The following is a 23,456-nucleotide window of genomic DNA, read 5'->3' on the forward strand; positions in this document are numbered from 1 at the left end:
AAACTCGAGCAAATGCGAGATCACTTTAATGCCGCGCCTCTTTCTTTAGACGCTGCTCCTGTATCCAGGTTACAGTGAGCAGCATCTAAAGAAAGTGGCGTGGCCCACATTAAAGTTGAAGCGTGGTATGGGGCGTTTTCACTTAAAAAATAAATAAAGAAAGAAAGTTTCTGTTGTGTGGCCGCTAAAGTGAAAGCAGGCCATGCTGCAAATTAATTAAATAAAGAAGCGCGGCTGCTAAAGTGAAAGCGGACCTGCACGTCCCTTCGTGAGGGGCAAACTTGAATATCTGTGTGGGAAACAGTAGTTACACACTGGTAAACTGTATGGCAGTTTACCAGTGGGTAACTACTGTTTCCCACACTTGAGCTTCCAGGTTGGAACTCATTTCTAGCCTGACATCCTCGATATTCAAGGTTGCCCCTGACGAAGGGACGTGTCAGTCCCGAAATGCATCGGGCTTTCTTTTGCCTGCTGTGTGTAAATGTGACACTTTGGAATGAGAGAAAATTAAACCGTGGAGTTAACTTTAGGTTTACATGGATTCCATAAAACTCATCATGTACATTTTCTCCCATTTCCAGATATCACATTTACAAAAAACAGCAGGCATCTTGCTCCTAATGGCCTGTAGACAGAGTGCCATGTTTATAGCAGAAAAATACAGGCATTTGCTTACATGGGAGGAATTTGAAGTAGAGAAACATGTTTCTTAAAACATTAAGACTTAATTGGCGCAATTGAAAGTGGAGAAAAACATGAAGACAATTTTGCTAGAAACATTTTTCTCACTTTAAATTTGTCCCATTTAAATGGAACAACTGTATTTTTCAGTTATAAATATGGAACCGCGACTACTGGCTATGGGGCGCAAGATCCTGCTATTTGTAAATGTTGACTCTTTGAAATGGTAGAAAATTAAAATGAAGAGTTACCTTAATCATTAAGGTAACTCTTCATTTTCATTTCCTCCCATTTAAAAGAATTCCGAAACCTCATTTTGTTCTCTGACTCTAATATTGAGTTGACAAGGACTTTTATTTAAGAGTTACATCAGTGCTTCAGTTTTTTATCTCTGTGATATCTGACGCCAGCACGTCTTATTATCAGTCCCTGCTATCTGCAGCCTGATGATGATAATGTAAAGTAAACACAGCTTTCCCTTAACTTTAAAAGGGGAAAAAATACGTATTTATTTACCTGGTACTTATTTAAAAATGAACTTAAGGCTGCAAGCTATTCTGAAGGTGTTTGTGAGCTACTTTTAGCTCTCAATGGACCATTGGAGAAACCTATGTTAAGGTGATGGGGGTGGTAGGGTGGTGGAGGTGTGGATGAGTTAGTAAGTTGTGAGCCAGTGGGCTGTTTTAGGGCTGACACTGGTGCCTCTGGGGCACACAGTCACCATAAGTGTTCTTCTTCTGTCTGACCCGGACTATGATAAAATTGCATTGCGTACAAGCTAGGTTGCCACAAACCTCACATGGCGCGCTTGTTATATGGAAAATGACGTTAGAGTTATAGCGTAAACTCCATAACTCTTTCCCTCACCCCTTTTCATATGAAACTGTGAGGGACAGGAGGGTGGAAAGGGGCAAGCATCAACATGGGACAGGAGGAGGGGAGAGAACCTGCAAACACATGCATTCGTATGGAGTGCTGCAACTAAAATTAAAAAGCGCACAAGTAGTGTAAGGACACTGGGGGCCGCAAAGAAGGTCTTCTTGGGTTCAGTGGAGGGACAAATGTACAAAGAGGAAATGAAGCCAGCACACACTGACCAAAGAGAAGTAAGGAAATGAGTGATGAACTCAACCAATGGTAAGCAACAGGCCACTTGCAAGTAAACAAAATGACTTGCGGGCGACACCACATGCGCTGTCTCAGGTGAAACAAAACAAAATAAGACAGCTAAAAAAGTGGCCCAGATTTGCAAATCAAGGCAATTTTGAACTTGTAAAGACACATTGTCTAGGGATTTTGGTATGACAGACTGTGTGTATTTGTGCATTGTACAGCAATGGACAATGTTTGTGGTAATATTAAGGAAATCAACGTAAAAACCTCTAGACCATAAAACAGGCCCACAAACAGCCCCCAAAAAATAGGCCTACACACTGACTTGTCAGACCAGGCCTTCTGGCATTGGCAAATTGCCCAGGCTAGTTCAACCCTGGATGCAGCTACTAACTTGAGGTTTTCGCAGGACATTTACCACAACGTTCCACAGAGGAAACAGGTTTGTCTTACCTACTGTGCATGTTGAGTCTATAGTTCCTCGAGACTGCAAACTGATTCAGAGTCATTTAGATTCTGCAGCACCATAACGATGAAATAACCACCTGTTACCTGTAGCTATGTCTCTTGATTTAGACTTATGCCATAAAAAAATATAAGATAACGAGTGGCAACACTATTGTTTTAACTTTTTGTGGGTTTTTCCTGCAACCATTTGATAGAGGTCAAGTACACAGAATTAGGTTGATGTAGTGTGGCCTTACCACATCACTGATGCAGTAATCCACCCTTGCACATTAAGGTATTCACTTCAATCTCAATATAAACTCAAACCGGAAAAATGAATATCATCTGGTTACTGCACATTTTCTCAAGATTGCCTCAATGATCATATATTGCATGTACACAAGTTTCATCCAGTGATAGTTTACACCTTAAATCTCAGTGTCTCATAGCTAGTGCACTGTAAAATCCCATTGAGGAAAAACGTGTGGAATAGTTCACCTTTCATGGTTGACACATGTATAATAATGCTGAAATGCAATATATATTGTTTTCCATGAACCAACCGCAGACTAAGTTATGAATCAGTGCTCCTCCTACTGTTGTTGGCAGGAGGCTTCTAACCCATACAGTTCCAGTTACATGTATGTAAATGCACCTATGTATCTATATGCATGCAGGCATGATCTCTTGGACGTGAGTGCTGCATGACCGCCGCATGGACACCTGCACGAGGGACAGCGTGTCCACGTCGGTGCATATTGCACGACAGATTGCTAGGCAGCTCGTGGCAAACTTTGCAGAACAGATTGCGAGACGCTTGCAAGGCAAGACACACTGCATCACATGTGAAACAGCGCAACATAGCTCCATATGCCTTTCCGAACGCGTTGTATAAATACTGCCACAATACAAAATGTGATGCATGTTCGCGCAATAGAGCCCGCAGGAAGCAGCGCTCATCACCGGCTTGTAAATGTGGCGCTCAGAGATGTCGACGTGCCGCGGCCATCAGCAGCGCACCCTCGGTGCCTTTCCATGGCAGCCTGGGGCCTTCCTGTTTGATTTCCTCATCTGAACTGTTTCCCTCCCTTCCTGTTTTTCAGCGCTGCAGGTTTGCCGCAGACTCCTGACGGTGAGCAGAGAACGTGGGGGACTCTTGAAGCACAACATTGCGCACGAGGAGTGAACCTGCAGGAAAAACCCAGCTCTGGAGAGAGAAAACTGGATGCGCAAGACAAAAGCAACGAAAACATCTCCACCCACAGCGGACATATGAGCCCAGCTGTGTCAATCAACGCTCTTTGTAAATAAAATATTATAGGGCTATGGAATTCCAGAACTATCCCGCCCCGTCCTACGGGCCGTATGCAGAGCCCCCGTCCGGGAGCACCCTGGTGTTCTCGCAAATGGTGCACGTGTACCTCGGAATGGTGCAGCCCAACGCCTTCCCTCCAGGTGAGCAAACGTCTGTAGATGAATGCTGAGGGGAGTAACTTGTCTTCATGGTTAATAGCGATAATTTACTGTAGAACCAGTGACTGCTTTGGAAATGTTTATAGGCATCTGCCCCATGTGGTATTTTGTCAGTCTTGAGTGTTCTGATTGAGTTTACTGGACAAGGGAGGTCACGTGCCCTGCTATAGGGTTTGGGTGCACTCCATGACCTGTGCTCCCTAACCGGACTGCGGGGCTGAAGGGTGCTCACTTGGCTAATGTCTGTTATTACTAAAATGATTCTACCTTGCGATGCCACCTTAACCTTCGCTGCGCCGGCTGCCCCCTAACCACTCTCCTTTGCAAAAGCACGCAGTGTGGTTGAGCCGGGAGGCTGCCTAATGTGCCAGGCCTGTATAGGCCTTAACAACGTCCACACTCACAAAACACAGCTATCAAATCAGTGCTCCTGATGGGGAACCCCATTATGGAAGTGCCACAACCCCTGCTTTCGAGTAACCAGCTCCTCTCCAACGCTCAGAAAAACCTTGCACAAAATGGCAAAATAAAAAGCCTACAATATAATATGCATCGTAATCAGGGCACGAGTCGTCCACCCACTTTTTTTACAGGGTGAACGCCGTCCACCCTGCCAAGAATATGGGCCCCACTGAATAATGTGCTGAACTCGCCCCAGTGTAATTTCCAAACACCGGACACTTTCAGCAGCGCCTGCATATTGTCTGTTTTCCATCTGCAACAAGCAACAATGTGCAGGCGGGGGCGGGGCTTTCTTATTTAAAGCTCTAGTTGGGCCCATGACAAAGGTCAAGTTTGAGGGGTCATCAGGCCTCCTTTTGTTGAGTCTCTTGGCTATGAGCAGTCAGGAGCCTCACACCTGATTCAAATGAAGGCGATGGGAAACAAAGGCTCACACGTTGTTAGCACTTCACACATACGTAAGAGAGGCAGCTTTTCACTTCAGTCCCTGTTTGGAGATATGCATGCACTGTAAGAATGTCAGATGTGTTGGCGTTTCCCAGTATTTACACAAAGCAAATTGCATTTATATAAAGCTTACTACACCTGAGGAGGCGTTGAAATAATTTAAGTACCACTATTTTTTCTTGTATAGCCCTACTCATCCCAATGCAGGGTATCAGAATGCTTTACATCAACACGTGCATATTACATGTACAATAAATTATATGTTTGTAAATTAATGTACGGGATGTGTTACATAAAACTGGGGGATTGCAAGGTGTAGAAGTCACATATCATCTTCCATAGCTCACTGTGCTATTGTCCTCGAAATGCTCTCAAACGTACACATGATAGAACTGCTAAACATATGTAATGTAATGTAAATTGGAACTTATAAAGCGCTAAACTGTCACTCCGCAAGGAGTATCCTGGCGCTAAGGAGATTGGGGTGAGAAAGGGTCCAAGGCGTGCTCGTATTTGCTATGTTAGATCATTGTAAGACACCAAGCATCAGGGGCATTATAAATCCATGTCTTCAGAGCCTTCCTGAATTGAGTTTCTGTTGTTTGTAGTCTTAATTTGAGTGGGAGGGCATTCCAGGCCCTGGACCCTAGCGCGGCAACAGTTTTTCCACCCTTTGTTATTAGTTTAAAGGTGACGGCATCGGCATATAAAAAGATTTGCAGAAAATCACATGAATTTTGGTCAAGTGACCAAACTTGGATTAGAACCCAGGCAAAGGGCTAAGGGCAAACAAACACATGACTAGGCCTCTGCAGTAAACAGTCTCATGACTTGTGCGGCTTTAGCACTGCTCGTCCGGGCTCTGTTACCTGGCCAACCCCTACCCTATATTTATAAAGTATTTTGAGCCCTGCACTGTTGTCCTGCAGAGTTTAAGGCGCGTCACAGCGGATCACGGTGGCCTGTAATTTAAAGAAAGCCTACCCCATCACCCTATCATTTAAACACCTTTCTATCCTATGGTGGTTTCTTTTACCTCCAAACAAATGACGACTCACGAGGAATGTGAACACGCGATGCCTGGAAAATACTAGTATCTGGACAAAACCCCTTTGTAATGGATGACGCAAATGTGTAACAAAGGAAACTAGTTTAACAGAAACCTTTTTTTCCCCTTCCCTCTGATGGGTATCAACTTTCTCAGAATAATTTCCCATTTAAATTCCATTGTTTTTCTTCTATATATTTTAAATGCATTTCAATATTGTATGTGGGTTACAGGCTGCATTCAGTTAGCCTGGGCCAGGTACAGTGGTGGATTTGAAGACAGACCTGATCAGAGCAATAGTTAGAGGGATGAGACCTTCAACAAGTACAGAGTTTGAGTACTAAAGTGTATGGCCTATTTAACTTGAAAGTATAATCAGCTTAAGAAAATAATTATTCTCAATGACTGGGGGACCCCATATAAAGGACTCGGAGTTTAAGTGTTTTTATGTGTTGTTAGGCAGTTAGCGATTTTTTTTTTTAAAGTTGGATTTTTATTACGCACTTAAAAAGAATACATCTAAAATATAACATTTAAATATTGTTTTTCATTTTATTTCACTGATTTGTGATGCCTGCTTTCCTTGTATGCATTTATTATTGCTATTTGCATGTAGTTCCAGATAGAAGTCTGTTTGCCATAAGTTTCTAAGGAAGTCATAGAGGAGCTTAAATCAACAATCGCGTTTTAAGCTTTATTCTGGACTGGAGGTTTGGCGAGGGTATTGTGGTCCAGAGTTAGAGGCCTGTGACTTGGAAGTGATGGCTGCTTTTGTTGGCACTCTATATGCTTGGCCTCTCTCTGATGGGTAAGTAGGCAGCACGCAGTGCACGAAGAGCATGCCACTAAAGTGTCTGTTGTGGTGAAGCAGCGCCATATGGATTTCTGATGAGTCAGTGCTTAACTTGTAAAATAATAAGTGCCAGGGCCCAAAGTTTGCCCAAAAGCTAGAGGCATGTGTTATCAAATGTTGGAGGACAGACTACCAAGACTGTATAATCTTGATTCCACTAAATGCCTCTTTCACCGTCCAACATACACTTCCTGCCACTTGATCTCACTCTTTCAGCTTCTCTTTCCTCTCTGCTATCGTTCTTGGTCACTGTTTTTCCTGTCTTTCCCTTTCTCCGTTTTTCCCTCTTTTGTGTTTGTCTCTGTCTTGTTCTGTGTCAAAGTCTGATTACGAAAAATAAGTGTTGGTCCTCAAAAAAAGTGCCGGTGGACTCCAGCTGCAACCACCGGCTCAAATTAAGCACTAGGTATATTGTGTTGCAATATTTGAGATGGCTTTTGATGTCATCTTTGTTTAATTTTTTTTTGTTTGAGCTGGACAGGAGTGTTTTTTTGCTTTATATTATATTTTTATTCACTATGGTGAGGTTTTCGCCGAAGGATCTTACATTATTTTGTATATCCTGGTTAGAACCATAGAAGTTTAGAATGTCCTTAAGAAAGGAGTTGTTTGGAGAAGCTACTTTGCTCAGGTAGGCTTGCATTGACTTTTGATAATAATATTATGAGGTTATAGGGTTACACGTTTTGAGTGCTTCACATAATTTTTTGAGTCCGACATAGAAGTTGTAGTGTGTAGTCAGTTTCAGTATTATATTTGTAGGTTGATAGTACTTAATTACGCATTACGTCCAGCAAATGGCTAGTGGAAATGTGGTCCTTTTATACCATGTAGTCCATTGACTGTGCCTAGGCTTTGTGGACAAGTGTGATCAGTGGGTCTGTATGTCAGTATTCATGAGCTATGATGTTTTGGGTGGACGAGGTCATAGGGCTGTAGCTAGTTGTTTAAGCCTTGTTCCAGGGTTAGTATGGGTGCTCACTGCCCAGCAAATGTATTTGTGTGTTAAGTTGCTGAAGGTAGAAACTGCTGTTGGAAGCCTTAGAAGGCAGTTAATTGTATATCTGGGCTGAGCTTAATATATGTTCAGAGTTCTGTCTTAATGTGTACTGTTGTAAGGCGGTGTGTAATATGTTTAGAGGGCTGGTATTCTGTGTATGTCTCTCTGTATATGCATTACAGTAGTTAGTAGTGTTTCATGCGTTTGACCAGAGGTCTTTGCAGATTATGTCCATGCTAGGTATGAAAATTGGCAAGTGCATTGTAAAGCTTGAAGTATGAGTCTCAGTTAAATTAGATTATTGCATAGTGTAAGGGTACACAGTCTCTCTTTAGCAAGACTAACAGTGGGGTGTTGGATGGGTATTGGTTTATTTTGTTGTGCTGTTGTGGAGTGATACATTGTTTGTGAAGCATGGGTGATTCTGTGCGCTCGGTAAGGTCCAAGTTATTGTTCTGGCTGTACATGTGTTGTTCTGTTTAATTGGGGGGTTTAAATATCATGTATTATGGTTAGTATTGTTAGCTAGGGGATACACAAATACATGGAGCTGTGTTGTGCTTGTGTATAATGCATTCTGTTGGATGCTGTGTATATTTCCCACTGGAAAGCAGGGTGCACAGCGGCATTCAAAAACTGGTTGCACACCCCCCCCTGTCTGGTGCTTATTGTCATGCATGGAGTTGTGAGGTTGTTAATACCCAAACTCTATACTAAACAAACTCTGAAGAAGAAGAATCCGCCTAATACATTGTTTTTAGGTCTCGCCTGACCTAGCGCATGCGCTGATCTGGCGAGTCTTTTTGGAGGCCTCAAAAAAGTGCTACAACTGTAGCCTAGAGCTACAGTACATGTGCGCGGGCGCGCGCCTTACTTTCGCAGCCGCACGGCCGCTTTGATGTCTGACCACGATCACTGCTTTGATGTTCTCTTCGCATTTTTTTCCTGTTTATTACTTCTATGTACTAATGGTGGCACCCGTGCGCCGCCATTACTACAGAGCAGTAGTAAACAGAAACAAGCATTGGCATAGCCAATAGGTCTCGCTTTTGTGACCTTATAAATATTTAGTTATGCAACTGTTGCATGGCTAAACACTTATAAGGTCCCAAAAGCGAGACCTATTGGCTATGCCAATGCTTGTTTCAAGAATGTATGCAGCCCTCATGAATGTGACTACCTTAATACCTACTGTGTCAGCCACAGTCCTGGTACCAACATACAACTGACTCTTTTACTGTCTACAGTTCATCATAGCATATGCTGCCAAGCTGTGGTAGTTTCTCTCTGTCACAGTGAAATCATTGGATCATCGGCCACTTGTTATGATAGATTTCTAATTGTACCTGTCATGTGTTTGTGTAAGCTGCTCTGAATTATGTTCCTGCTGTCTTCGCAGTTATATCTCAGTCTTTGCTCACAGCAGAACTTACAAGAAAACATGTTTTTATAGAATGCTGGACTTGTGGTGCTGTCCATACTGCCTTTTTCCTAGCTACAGAAAAACAAGCACGTTTTCCAAAGTCTCTTGCATTTATTTGACTCCCATAAAGCTTACTATTGGAACAATTCTCCATGCACAATGGATTCATCAGTAATTTGTACTTCGCGAAAAGCATGACCCACTGGAGTTTTGCATTTTCATGTCATTGCGGGCGGTCGTTTCTCAGCAAAGAGGTCACTTCGCAGTTGCGAGGAGTCCAAAACTTCTGTATCTTCACCTTGAGTTCAGGGGGGTTGCTCTCTGATGGCAGCCAAGGGTCTAGGACCTGGGGACACCTCTTGGGGATCAGGAGTCACGCCAGTAGCAGGACTCAGGCAGGTCCAGCTGGTGGTGGTCAGCTGGGCAGTTGCAGGAGGCCTCCGGAAGCCTGTTGTGTCCCTGTAGGTCAAACAGGAGGTCAGCCAACTGACCCTTAGAGTCCCTTGTGGGGAGCTTGGGTTCAATGAACATAGGCCCAGTCTTTCTTCTTCAGCCAGCACGACCATCTTAGCTCTGAATCTTCCATAGATACAGGAGTGATCTGATGAGAAGTTCTGAAAGTGCAACTTTTGTAACTGTGCCAGCCTTTGCGTGGGTGAATCCCCTTGCCTAGTCCCAAAACTGGTTCTGGTCAGCTGGTCCTGGCTCCAAACTGTCTAGAGAGACAAAGGCAAGGGCAGGTCTGTGCCAGGTCCCTTTGTGTGTGCTGCAGGCAGGGCCCTTTGAAGTGGAGTCAGGGCAGGGTGTAGCTCCTTCCCAGCCATCCTGTCAGGAAGACCCACTCCCCTCACACCTAGACCTCCTTTATTTCCATGTCTGGCAAGAATGCACAGTCCACAACAGGAGAGCCAGTCACAGTCATATCACCCTGTACACTAGTAGTAGGGCTCATTTGGTTTAGGCAGAAAAATGGCAGCTTTCTCAAAGTAACATTTGTAGAATAGTAGCTTACAATTGGACTTTAAAGAGGATTTTTAATTACAATTTAAGTGAGTGGAAAAACATTTCTCTATATACTCTAAAGCTGAAGCTACCACATAGTAAGCAAAACAATGTATCACAGTGTTAGTCTATGGAAGAGAAGGCCTTCAACATTGAAAAGCAACTTAAGGAGTCTTTCACTGCCTGGACATGTAGAAATTAGGTATACATGTCCTACTATTTAAATACCATGCACTTTGTCCTATGTGCCTTCTTTGGGGTTGACTTATAAGTATTAAAAAAGGAGGGGTTCATTTGGAAGGCCGAAATAGCAGTTTAAAAGGGCACTGCAGGTTGCAGTGGAAGGCCTGGGCCATGTTTTGCATGCTATTTTAGTGGGTGGCACAAAGAGTGCTGCTGCATTTAATTTACAGGCCTTGTGTACATGTAGTGCCATTTACCAAGGACTTGTATGTAAACTAAATGTGCCAATTAGGTGTAGCCCAATTTTACCATGGTTTAGGGAGAGAGCACACACATTTTATCATTGGCTATCAGGGTAAAGGCCACAGAGTCCTAATGCCAACAAAAGTAAGTTCAACAAAACTTAGGGGTGAAGGCAAAATGTCAGGGGTAATACCACGGAAAGAATGCCAGGTCTAACACTCATGGCTTTAAGAAAGATTTGTGCCGCTTGTTTTCCTCTCTGTACAGCTCCCCAATATCACTGTGTGTGCCTTGCATTTGTCAATTTACCTTGTTGTGCTATAATGTTGCTAAACTGTTATCTTTCAAAAGAGTACAATTTTAGTGGCAGATCTGCAAAGATTTAATTGGAAAAAACAATTTATGTACAATTAGATTTAAGTTTATGACTGCATACCTTGCAGTTTTGCACATTCACACTCATATGGATCGTGACTTTCATGCATATTTGTACGGTATGGATTTGTTTGAAGGCCAAAATCCAATGCTTAATTTGAGCCAGTGCTTTCCGGTGCTCAGCACAGGCACGTAATTGGTTTTTGGTGCTCGGCACTGGCACCTAATTGTCAACACCATACTTAGAACAGTTCACCAGATGGTGGCACTGCTCATCTAATTTAGAAATGAGCAGAACAACAGTTGTTAAGGAATACAATATACATAAAAAATTGCTAACACCTACCTCCCCAGTTTTTAGCTTTGGGGACCTGGAATAATCTGAACTGTCGCATTTACATGCAAGAGAGATGGTTAGTAGTTGTTTTGGCAGCAATGACAAGGGCGATGGGTGGTGCAAGCTGCAGTGGCCTCCTGGTCAGAGCCCTGGCACTTAATATTTTACAAATTAAGCACTGCCAACATCTATTTGGAGAAATTAGCAATTTACAATTTTTTAAACATCTACCACTCCTTGTCACTAAAATTAATCTTTATACATGCCATCTCTTCCTTCACATTTCTTGAGAATATTGGAATGATAACTTCATTTCATCCCACTTTCTACACATTGCGAATGAACCACTAGTTTTTGTTTTGTAGAAGTAAACTGAATGTTCATTCTACACCTTTGCCCAATGCTTTCGTACTGCGCTTGGTGTGCCCACTTTTTTTTTACACCCAGACAGTTTTCATGCATATGTAGCACACATGATGATCACTTAAAGAATACACAAGGGTACCATGCCGGCCTAGTGTGTGTTGTGATTTATTAAAACAACGCGCATGCCTAAATTATAACGTTTCTCTGTATTACTGAAATCAGTGTTTAGAAAAATCTTTCTGATTCACCCTCCCTCTAAGTTTTTTTGTAACCCTTCAGCAGAAAGGACTCAGTGAAATCAAATGACTGTGATAATGTCTCCGCTCACATCACCATTGCTCTTTCCACAGTAGGGACGCTTCCTACGGCCTCAATTCATTCCCTCGAACACTACTTGAAGATGGTCCCAAAATATAAAGTTAAAATCGTTGCCTAATTCTTTAGACATTGCATCTAACAATCTTTAGACATTACAACTAACAACTCTGTGCTGAGAGGCAAGTAAGCATGGACATTAATTCAACAAAATGTCAGAGGCAGTAGAAGTGATATCACACATCCTTTGAACTCTTTGACTCTTGAACCTAAGTCTTCTCAGAAAATTATGTCATATGACCCTTATAACTTCACATAAATTGGCACTGGTGAAGTTAGAACCTCATGCTAAATGCATAATTAACAGAATAGCACAGCAAATACTAACTCAAAAATATGTCTATTTTAGATACCACCTATAATTTAATTAAGATACTAACATGACATGCCAGGAAGAAATTAACCATTTATTGTTTTATTGCATGATGAATTATGTGTTTGTTTGAAGTGGCCAATCTAGTGCCACAAAACAACATTTGGCACTGAAAGCATGCACACCACAGAACTGAGATGCTTTAAACTGCCCTAAGTGTATACCAAAGGGAGAATATATTGCTAAATCCCAGGGAGCGGAACAAATCAAGATTAGAAAAAAAATGTTATTTCCACCCATATTAATTTAAATGGATGGCATATTGAATATAAACTGTATACTTTGGGTTAAATTAATCCTTAAATTAAGCAGTTTCACTTCATAGGGAGCTCTTTCCATTACAATTAACAAGCAGTAATTATATATCATAATTTACATTTAAACTTTCATTTTAAAAATATATATACATGAAAGAATAATTTCTCAAATTAGTTACTATCTGACGTCAAAGAGCTATTCGGATTTGTAATGTTTATAGGTTTTTTATAAAATCACATATGGAGAATAGCCTCAGCCCACATCTCGATTACAACCTCAGCCAACATATGTTTCGTGGCATGAACAGCTGCTTCTTCAGGGCTGAAACATTGTATCATGTTTCGTGATCAATAAATAGTATGACAAATAATAATCAACCTTTAACATTCAACAATACAAAATGACATATTAATATTACATCTAACTTGCATTAAATATATCATAACATTTCAGTCAAATTTTTATGCACGCTATCAGTCAATTCATACTCATATTAGTTTACAACATCATTATAGTGATTTAAATTGTTCCCTTAAATACAACATATGTTGAGAATCGTTTGTTTGCAACATTGTTTCATCATTTCATGTTAATGAATAAGTTACAATCCCTACATATTCACAACAAATTCCTGTATGCCTGTCTGTTTCAGTCCAAACCTAGAAATGGAACATATTCAAATATATTCACATATCTATAGATGTGTGCAATGGGTTAAAATTATGTTTTTAAATATATTCCCACACTATGGGAAAAAGCACAAAGCAAATGCATACATTTTAGTCAGTCCAAACCTAGAAATCAACATACTCAAATATAGTCAAATATCTATTAGCACATGCGTTGGAATACAATTTGTATTTACAAATATATTACCATGCTATTGGAAAAAAAAATGGGTGATTCCCTTAAATTATGAGTAGATTGAGATAGACCAGATGTGCACATTGATTATTACCCATTTGACATACAACCTTTTCTACTCATGTGTTAAGATTACTCTCACCTTATCATTTAGCTTTCATCTTTCCCCATTCACGTGTTAACTATATGGACAGCTACGTTAGATTCTGTTTGCTATATTGCCAGTATGTCTCATGGATTCCCATGGAGAATCAGTTACTCATATTCGAGCAACATCATAGTCTGCAGATTTTATACAAAACCACATACTTTCTAAATCTGTCTCACAACTATCTCCTTTTCATACTAGGACTGTTAAGCCGTTTCATCGTACCTGATACAATCTGTTTCACAAACCAACAAACCAATCCAATACTCCAATCATACTCATTCCCTTTGTTTTTGAGGTCGAGGGACCGTCCGGTCTGCCGAAGGCAGAACCGGAAGTCCGGAGATCTTATGATGCTTAGAGTGGCTATTTAGCCCGCCTCTCTTTTTGGCTCTCCTCCATTGGCTGGCTTCCTAAACTGAGGCCAGCCATTGGAGGAGAGAGCCGTCCCTCCAAATGGGCTCTGTCTTTTTCATATTCGGGGGCGTGTTCCGTGCTCTTCTTTCCACTTTTTAGCCACGCCCTTTTTAGGTCTCGGCTCGAAGGCTGCGCTTGCGCAGTCTCGCTCCGAGATTTAAGGTTTTGGAGAAGAGGGGCTTGAACCCGCCCCTCTCCTCTCCTCTTCTCCATTGGCTGGCCTCTTAAATGCTGGCCAGCCATTGGAGAAGAGTCTTTGTCTCGCAAAACAAGCCCCGTCCTTTTCGGATTCGGGGGCGTGTTTTTTCGCTACTTTTCGCTGGGCGTGTTTTTCTCTCCTCCAGCCAATGGCAAGAGGAGAGAAAAGAAAAACACGCCCCCGAATCCGAAACTGCCGCTGCGTTTCTCCGAGGCATTTCTGCTTCGCCTCGGAGAAAGGCGGCAGTGTTCATGGCTCTCGCTGCCCTATCCTCGCAACCTGGAGCTTGTGGTGAGGTGTGCTCTGATGTTTACGTTTCCAACACAGGTCACAAACCATAACACGTTTAAATCCTGGTTTCTCCACTTGACACCAACCGTGTGATCTTGCGCAAACCACTTTAACTCCCGGTGCAAAGTTCCGGATTCCCCGGGAACAGTCTAAGCTCCAATATTAAGCCTTATCTTGGAAGACTGCATCCTCCTGATCTGGAGCCACACTGTTGGGGTCCTCCGTACCCCAGGATGTCCTCGGTGCTGGCAGAGCTGCAGAAAGGAGGTCCAAGGGTCCGTCCCTGCCGCGCCGCTCCTTATGCGCCCTTGGCTCCTCTGTGCACTGCACCCTCAGCTGCAGCAGGTGGAGAACGAAGGATCTGCTGAAGAGTGGGCGCGGTGCCCTGGCACCCCCGGGTCCGCACGGGTCCAGCTGGGAGTGCGAGGTGAGTGTGTGGGGTGCCACAGGTGCACTCTTCTTCCCCTGCAATTAGCCTTGCGGAGCTCTCAGCTATGGCACAGTACCGGTGCTTGACACGGATCCTCCCCCCTACCTTTAAGTACAGTGCATCCGCCCTATCCAATTACAGCGCCATTTCCACCCCCCGCAGCCTCTCCCGGCCCCTTGTGCGCTCTATTGTTTGCTAACAAGCTTCTGATGCAATTTAAGAGCCGCCAGACTTTGCCAGGCCGGGAGGATGTGCCTTATTCATGAGGCGCTGCGGTGGCGAACCTTCAAGTCTTGGCACCTCCCACAGTGCCCTCGTGTGATGGGCAAGGCGCTATAGGTCACCCCTCTAAAGGCAGCTCAGTATGTTGGGACCCTACTGCAAAGAGTACCGTTAAACCCAGGCTGTCATGATTGGGCAGATATAGGCCGCAATCCTTACGAGGTCGATATATTTACAGCCATATGTGAAACTCAACCTGTTATCCTTCGGAGATCTATATAATCAGTGCCACTTGAATTATGCGATTCTGCAGCCGCAGCGTTTTCCACATAATTATAGATTTGCCCCATTTGCCACTTGATCCATCCACTGCTGTATCTGCAGATTTTAACCAAACAATGCGTCTAGCTGAATCGCATCAAACGTTACTAAATATGTGGCGACCCGTGTTTCCGCACAATAGAATGCCACCCGCAAAGGTTGACTGGTTATCCATCCTTCAGTTGTTTATGACCGTATTTGGTTGTTAAACTGGTACCAATGAGGTCAAATCTTTGGCCAGAAAGTGTTAGCAAGTATAAAAAACCACAAAATAATGAAGCAATAAAAAGTGCCTCATTATACTGCATAGTTGCCTTTTTTGCCTCCTAGTTTGGTCCTCCCTTTCTGCGTCAGTCGAGTGGCCTAGGAGATAATAAATATCATAATTCAAATTAGGCATGTCATCTTTCCGAGGTCGATAAAAATAGTCCTGCAGGTGACACAGCCATTAATCCTTCTGAGGCTGCTAATGTGAAGGACATTCTACTCACTCCCTCCACTGTTCAACAGCAATCTAGATGATACCATGAAAGGGGCGGGGGAGGGGGGAAATAAATGCTCTATAATTGTATTATCTTAGCTTTTATTTGTCTCGAGGATTGTATTCACAATGTTAGCATACACTATACATTGGTTCTTTTCTCTCCGGCAGATCTAGCATCTTTGAGCTTACCCCTTTACTGCACCTCCTTTCAGCACTGAAGTTGGCAGACATAGTGATTGTGGTGCGGCTGTGGTGGGAAGGGAACGTTTGGGAGTACTTGTGAGGGGGGAGATTAAAGTTAACAACCTCTGACTGTTCGGGGCAACACGTTCTGCTTACATGATGAGTGTGAGCTCAGATGCATGATGGGTCGTGTAGTTTGCTTGGTCCTTGCTTCCATCTTTTGCCAATCGTCCAGCCATCTAACCCGCTCAAAGACAATCTGCAGATGGGCCCTGTAGGAGGATGTTATAGGCTGCACTGAATACTTGCCTCCTTTATTAGTGGTTCCTCCTGACATTGCATTCTTTTTCTGGGTGGTAGGGCCTCTCTCCATCCGTGTACCCATCCTTGTGCTGGGAGGGTGTTAAAGACTATGATTGTCTGCTGCTTCTCTTAAGGTTCTACTAATGCCAAGGACACCTGAGAGGATGAGAGGAACATTTACAGATGGCAGAATACCTCTTCCAAAAGTCAACTGAAAATACAACCTGTATCACTTCCTCATGTGTAATAGCTTTTTTGTTCCAAACAGTGCACACACTTGTGCAATTCACAAATATTGGTTATCTTTGCAATTCATCCTTGACACTCAAAGAGTATAGGTATGTTAAAAATACTTTTTGTTCCCCAGACACAAGCTAGTCTGTTTCTGCACTCGTTGTGCCCTTATTGGGTCAAACACATTTTTTCAGGATTAACATCCTGGTGATGGATTGCCCTGCATGCTATCAGGGCACAAACAAAAAAGGACACACATGCACTACATGAGCGACACAACGTCTGTAGACAAGTTCTGTCTTGTGAGTATATTCCAATTGCCACGGGAGACACTGAAACAGAGAGGCTGTAGTGAAGGCATGCACATGCAACCTGATGCACCGGAAGGAGGCGGTGCCCGTTTCATCACCGCTCCAGGGCACACGTTGCCCTTATTCACTCTTTGCTCCTGCCTATGTCCCAATATTCACATTTACTAAACATTCTCAATTAGACTTGTCAATCAAAGAAGACAATCCCCATGTTCTGGGCTAACCTTTCATTACCTTCACATAAGTTCTAAAACCCTTCCCCCTTCCAAAAACCTCTGAAGGCAGCACATACTGGCTAGCACTGTAAAAGATGTGCTCTGAAGTATATTGGTTATTAGAACATTGGAACGTTGGCAGCTCCATTGAAGACAATGGAGCGCTCCGGGCTAATACTGGCCGGTATAAGCCCGGAGCTCCAACATTCCAATGATTGTCTTTGTTCACAGCTCTGGCTGTGAACAAAGACTTCAGGGAGCCTGAGGGGATGTCAATCCCCTCGCGCTCCCTGAAGGGCTTTGTTTTGGTAGAACATTCTGCCCTCTAGTGGCAGAATGTTCTAATAGCCTTATAGCCCTTCGTAGCAGGGCTATACCGCTGTTAATGGCCCGCTGCTGTTGTTAAAGTCCCTCGCCTTCGGCTCGGGCCTTTAACGCTGCAGCGGGCCATTAACAGCCGGTATAGCCCGCTACGGCGGGCTATAAGGCTATAATAGTGCATGCAGCCACTTAAAATTAAAAATACTAACATTTCTGCGAAGGCAGGGAATAGGGACAAACAACAATGGACTCTGGGGAAAAAAAAACCAACAACAATAACAATGGACTCTTAGCATTAGCGTATTTCTTCTGTGAAGCTGTTCACATGACATGCACTTGTTCTGCCCATCCATCTGAAACAAGAATATATTTATCCAAGCCAATCAGTTCACGGTTCTTCATGAGAACCTTTTCTTTGCATTGGTGAAGATGATTTAATTTAGGGTACCAAATCTGAACTCTATTGGACATTATGGTCAAAATAAGTGTTATAGTGATGGGGAGGTATTTGTGAAACAGCATGAAAAAGGCATGCAGTACTTGGCAGTGGGAAATTCACCCAGTGTGACGAAAACTGTGGTATGTTTTATGCATTAATTAATGACATGAGTGCTACAGAGAACCTTTAGCTGAGTATTTCTCCCGGTGAAATGCAGTAATGACAATGATCACATACTTAGAGTCATTGAGCCTTCTGAAGTTGAGCGTCACAGTCTTTTTAAACTAAAAGGTCAGTAGTGGTTCTCGATTTTTTCGTCATCACCTTTTTGGTATTTATTTTATAAGCATGGGAAGTGTGTTCTTCACATACTGTCTGCACTCAAGATCTGTACTATTAAAACTCTTTGTTTTCTTGGAGTAAAGTTTCAAATTATTCATTCTATCTATAAAAAGTAATTGCTCCACTAGATCTTCTCTCCTGGGTCAGAAGGAGGGAGCAGGTTAATGGTCCTTAAAGATGGCTGCAGCCCTCACAGCAATTGCATAGGGTCGGCTGTCACAAGCGTCCAAGTAGGGAAGAAACTGTCTTGGCTATTTGCCCTCTTGGTCTTGAAGAAGGCTACACTTTTCCGTACCTGTAAAGGAGTGCCTGCTAGAACATACAAGCAGCTCAGCTTCATGCAGGGTCGAGTTGACGTATATCCAGGGAAGCCTTGTGTCTTGATGAGAATTATGCAGTGCCCGCTGTTTTTGGTGTGTGTAGAGCGAGGGACAAATGACAAAGGTATTCAAATTACCCAAAGGAGAGCTACTGGCGGCAGGATATTCTTACGGTGTCTTTTAACCCCAGAACAGGAGGCACACAATGAACTAGCTAAAATAGTTTGATTAGTAGAGCTTTGATTAGTAACATGCTGCTTAGAGTAACTGTTGTAGGTAGTAAACCAGGAGTCAAAAACCTGCTTATCTTTCTGAACTTGCTATGGGGTAAATTGAGTGAGAGTTGTTTGATTTCCTGATCAACATGGTCACACCCACATGTCTCATTTTGTAATGGAGAGACAAGGGTCTCATTCTGTTTGACTTGTGAGCTTGACAGACTGTGAGAAGTGTTACGCAAATCTTTGTTGTGTTAGCACACAAGGGATCCTTTCATGGTATGCAGTTCTCGGAATGGCTACATTTGCTTCCGTGTGAAATCCAAACGAGTCAGGTTTCAAGGAAGTTTAGCAGGAATCAAATGCCTAACCACTAATGCAGAGCAGGCAAGTTTACATTGTGCCACACAGACACTGCAGCGTTCTGAGCTTATGCACCGTGAACATGCACAGGAACAAAACAAAAACTTCCCTGAACAAATCCTTTCTATCCCCTGCATGCACCCTAGCCAGCTCGAGTTACCCAAATCATAGAATCGGTTCCATTCCACATGTCACTGATTGAGAGTGCAAAAATCAAAATGGAGTAGGCACTGTCTAGCAATGGGTCAGGGGTTTCTCCTTTGCACATCATTAAGGGGCGCACTTCCATATAGAGAAAACCTTCAGATGGGGCAGCAAAGCTAAACGACAGTCCATTAAGAATCAAATTTTGCATACTGAACGTAGACGCCTTCCCAGAAAATGGCAAATAAAAAACACCTCTCACTAAACTAAACCTGAATTTTCAAATATATACTGGGCATATAAACATTAATCTATTTTGTATGTATTTATTCTTAGAGTTTGGTGTGATGCCTGCTCAGCAAAACCTTGAAATGCAGAAAAGAATGCACTCTGGAATTCATTAGGTACTTGAAGTGACCAACACTAGACCGAGCCTGGGTCCAGATGTCTTTTGGAATTAGTAGGTTTTCTCAAGGGTTAGAGGCCTTGATTTAATTTAGTCCCAATGAGGAAGCATTCAAAGCACCAGGCCATCATCACCCTGTTGGCTCTTACTTTGCTCATTGCTTATTCTCTTCGAGTGCTTCACGAACGCGAGCATCATGGACTGCTCTATACTCAACATAGTGGATCATCCTATTCTAATTGACACTGTCATATCAATTTAATTGATCCATACTTTTTTGTAACCTGGACTAACCATGCTTTCACCTCTTTCCACTCCTCCGTTGGGTTCCGAGATGCTCAGTCAGTTCTCAAGTTCTCAACCACATTCTTTTCTCCATTAAAAAAAGCACAGTTTTTTACTTTATTTGGACTTGGCAGCTTCCCCAACAATACAGTTTGGCAAAAACCAAGCATTATTACAACCAAAAGGCTGGCAGCCAACACCAGACACACCTCCTTCATACTCTTGAACTTCGCATGGGAAGTGAAGGCACTATCCTCAACTGGTTCTCCTCATACCTATCTAACAGTTCCCAAATTGTGAAAATAGGCCACACACTCTCGAGACCAGTCAGTGTTCACCAAGAATCCCCCAAGGTTAGATCCACTCCCCGACCCTCTGTAACCTCTACCTAGAAGCTCTATGTGTGGTTCTCAGAAACTCTGAGATTCTCTTCCAACTCTATGCCGACGACACCCAAATATACGTGAAATTCTCTTCTCCTGAAGACGTTTCCCTGCTTTCAAAAACTCTCCTAAAGAGTCAAAACTGGATGTCCAACCACAATTTAAAACTCAACCCAATTAAAACAGAATTTCTTTTGATCTCACCTCCAAAAGAAAATACAGCAGTACAAGAATGGATGGCCAACCTTCCTGCCTGGCCACTGTCCAGAGCGCCAGATCACTCGGCATCACCCTTAATAATCATATCAATCAGCCACATCACAGCCATTGCCAACAGCACACAACTCCAACTTAGGCAGCTTTGGGGCATCAGACAATTGATTCCGGAACAACACCTCAAAATAGTGGTGCAGTCACTCATTCTCTCTAGACTAGACAATGGAATTGCCCTTCTCTCAGGCATTCCCAAAGTTCACCTAGGTCCACTGAGAGCAACTCTACATGCTGCAGCACGCTTCGTTTTAGGTCTCAAGACATTTTACCACATTTCCCCAGCCCTGCTACCCTCCACTGGCTCCCCATTGAAGTGCGGGCCCAATTCAAAATCGCTTGCATTACCCACAGAGTGCTGCACTCCTACTCACCCTACTATCTAAAGAAGAAACTGATAATCTTCAGACCACATAGGGGTTCCAGAAATGCCCAATCCCGGCTACTGGAACACCCCAACTTTAGTCAAGAACGATCGTTTAACCAATCTTTCTCTAGAAGTGCCACTAGAATCTGGAGCTCTCTGCCTCCCTCCCTTCATCTAACCGCCTGCATAGTAACCTTCAAAAAGAACCTCAAGCTCCTCCTTTTTGAACGGCGTCTTGGTTAATTCACCCTCGATCAGACTTATGTTCTCGCTCCACATCGTTCTGACCTGCCTTCGTTAGTTTACCCCACCATCTAAATTGATGCTGTAACTGTGTATTTCCTCTTCCCAATTGCTGCAGCTGTTTCTTGTGGTTACTCATGCACACATCCACTGAAGTAATTGTTTGAGTTTTATTATTGGTAATGCAACTCTTATATCCTGCTTGTTGTAAAGCGCTCCGATGCCTTCGGGCTATGTCTGCACTCTACAAAATTGCAAAAATAAATAAATGTACTTGGCCAATGCTTGTTTTAATTACTTTGCTCTTGAAACTTTTACTGGCCTCTGTAAAAATGTAGACAAAGTGCTAAAAAGACAAACATATAAAAACAAAAAATACATATTCATCTGACGGCTAGCGGCAGTATGCCTTGCCAACTCTTGACAGGCAAGATATATATACAAGGAAGTTGCGTGGGAGAGCACCCTTGAAGAGTGACTTAATGCATCTGTAAACAGCTCATTGTTGATAGTAAATGAAATTTATTGTTTGAGCTAAGGTGTGTCTGTGGCTGTTTTCTAGATTTTACTGCCAGGTGCCCAGCTAGTGGTAGGTAAAAAAAAAAACAAGTAGTGAAACAGGCTGCAAAATAGGAATGAAACTACTTCAATAATTTTATGGGCTCTGAGAATATTATGGTTGCTCTTTCAAAGGAAAAAGAATTCCGTCTGCTGAGTTTTTTCTTTTTTGTAAAGTTCATAGCCCTGTATGCTCCCCACCCAAGGGCTGGAGAGTGAGCTATTCACAGCCCTGGAAAATATTTGTATACCAGCCTCATATGCGCTGAACAAACAAACATGGAAAGCGCGCTTTGCAAGACGCCCCACCACCCAACTCAAAAATATTGTTTAAAAGGTTGGATCAAGCCATTCAGTTTAGTGAACTATCTTCCAGCATAGCTACAATGACATCATTTCTATGGGCATATTTAAAGCGAGGCTCTCTCTAAATATTTCATTTCTTCAGGTTCTCATTTGAAGAACATAAGGTGTTGTTCTGTCAGGGCTGCTAGGATCTATGGCTATGTAGAGGATCCAGTAGCAGCTGGCAGGGAATGACGTTGGAGGGGCCGGGTGGCGGCGGTCGAGAAAATAAAAAAATAATTTAAAAACTTAACACTTACCTCTTAGTTGGCCTCCACCTCGCAGGAAGCACCTCGCTCACGGGCTTCCCTGAGCCAATCACAATGATGCAATGCAGTGTTGTGATTGGTCTGAGCGTAGTGGTTCTGCGCTCAGACGGGGACAGGGAGGCTTTGCATGTTCCTCACCAGGCTGTGTAATGCAGCCTGGTGGAGAACATGCAAAGTGCGCAGGACTGTTTCGTCAGCCCAAGAGAGCCGGCCAAACAGTCATGTGCACTTAGAGAGTGTGCAAAATGCTCTTCCCCCTGTGCCATCAACCCCACCCCGCCCCGCCCTAACCCAGCCCCGTAGCTACTAAAATAAAACGATAATAATGACGTTATTATCATTTTATTTTTGCTGCTCTGCTCTGAGAGCAATGGGGTGACGCTCCTCCGTCATAACGGAGGACCGCCACTGAGAGGATAACTCAGCCCACCCTGTCTGGCTGTAGCCCTTTGAGGTGGTGGCTCCCAGTATCCTCTGTGGACGGCCTTGCACGGCTCATTCACTCAGTTATGGCTGCAAACAGTTTTGATGCAGCCAGTAAGAGATCGCAATGCTGTGGTAGAGTTTTGGGCCAGTCTGGCCTTTTAGTTGCTCTGGCTTTTCCCTAGAAGGATACAGGCTCCACGTTCCCTTCAGAGCAGAATGGACCGCCAGCTGCGGCTCCTCCGCTATGGCGGAGGAGCATCGCCCCCCCTGCCAGCACTTTAAGAAAATGTAAAAATAAATGATATGAAAACTGGTTTAAAACCCGTGTTATTATTGTTTTATTTTGCCTGGGACGGGGCATGGTTATGATAGACAGGAGGGGGAGTGGTGAGCTCTACCTACCCTGTCCATGTGGTTTTTGGCTGGCGGTCTCAGGCCAGCCGAAATCCACATGTGCAGTGACCCCTCTCCAACCCCAGCTGCATTGTTGGGGCGGGAGAGAGCAGGCACAGACTCCCAGTCTGTCCTGGAACGCACATTATGGCGCTTAGGGCAGGTTGGGAGCCTTTGCTTGCCTGCAGCGGGGGTGAGGAGCGGAAGAGCGCTACGCAATGTTGGAGGGCAGCAGGTAAGATTAATTTTGTATTCCTTGTCCCGGTAACATGCATGGCCT

At 43.4% G+C, this 23,456-nt stretch overlaps 1 protein-coding gene across 2 annotated transcripts in view; it reads left to right on the forward strand.

The window, feature by feature from the left end:
- Positions 1-23,456, forward strand: part of LOC146867615 (prominin-1-A-like) — a 496,515-nt gene that overhangs the window by 57,325 nt on the left and 415,734 nt on the right. For both annotated transcript variants that reach the window (XM_085606443.1, XM_085606442.1), the window contains exon 2: positions 3,348-3,699. In XM_085606443.1, the coding sequence (XP_085462569.1) occupies positions 3,570-3,699 (130 nt within the window). In that variant the 5' untranslated portion in view covers positions 3,348-3,569. The remainder of the gene's footprint in view (positions 1-3,347; positions 3,700-23,456) is intronic.

The sequence above is a fragment of the Triturus cristatus genome, chromosome 1_2 (genome assembly GCF_964204655.1).
Source record: "Triturus cristatus chromosome 1_2, aTriCri1.1, whole genome shotgun sequence".
Lineage (NCBI taxonomy): Eukaryota > Metazoa > Chordata > Amphibia > Caudata > Salamandridae > Triturus > Triturus cristatus.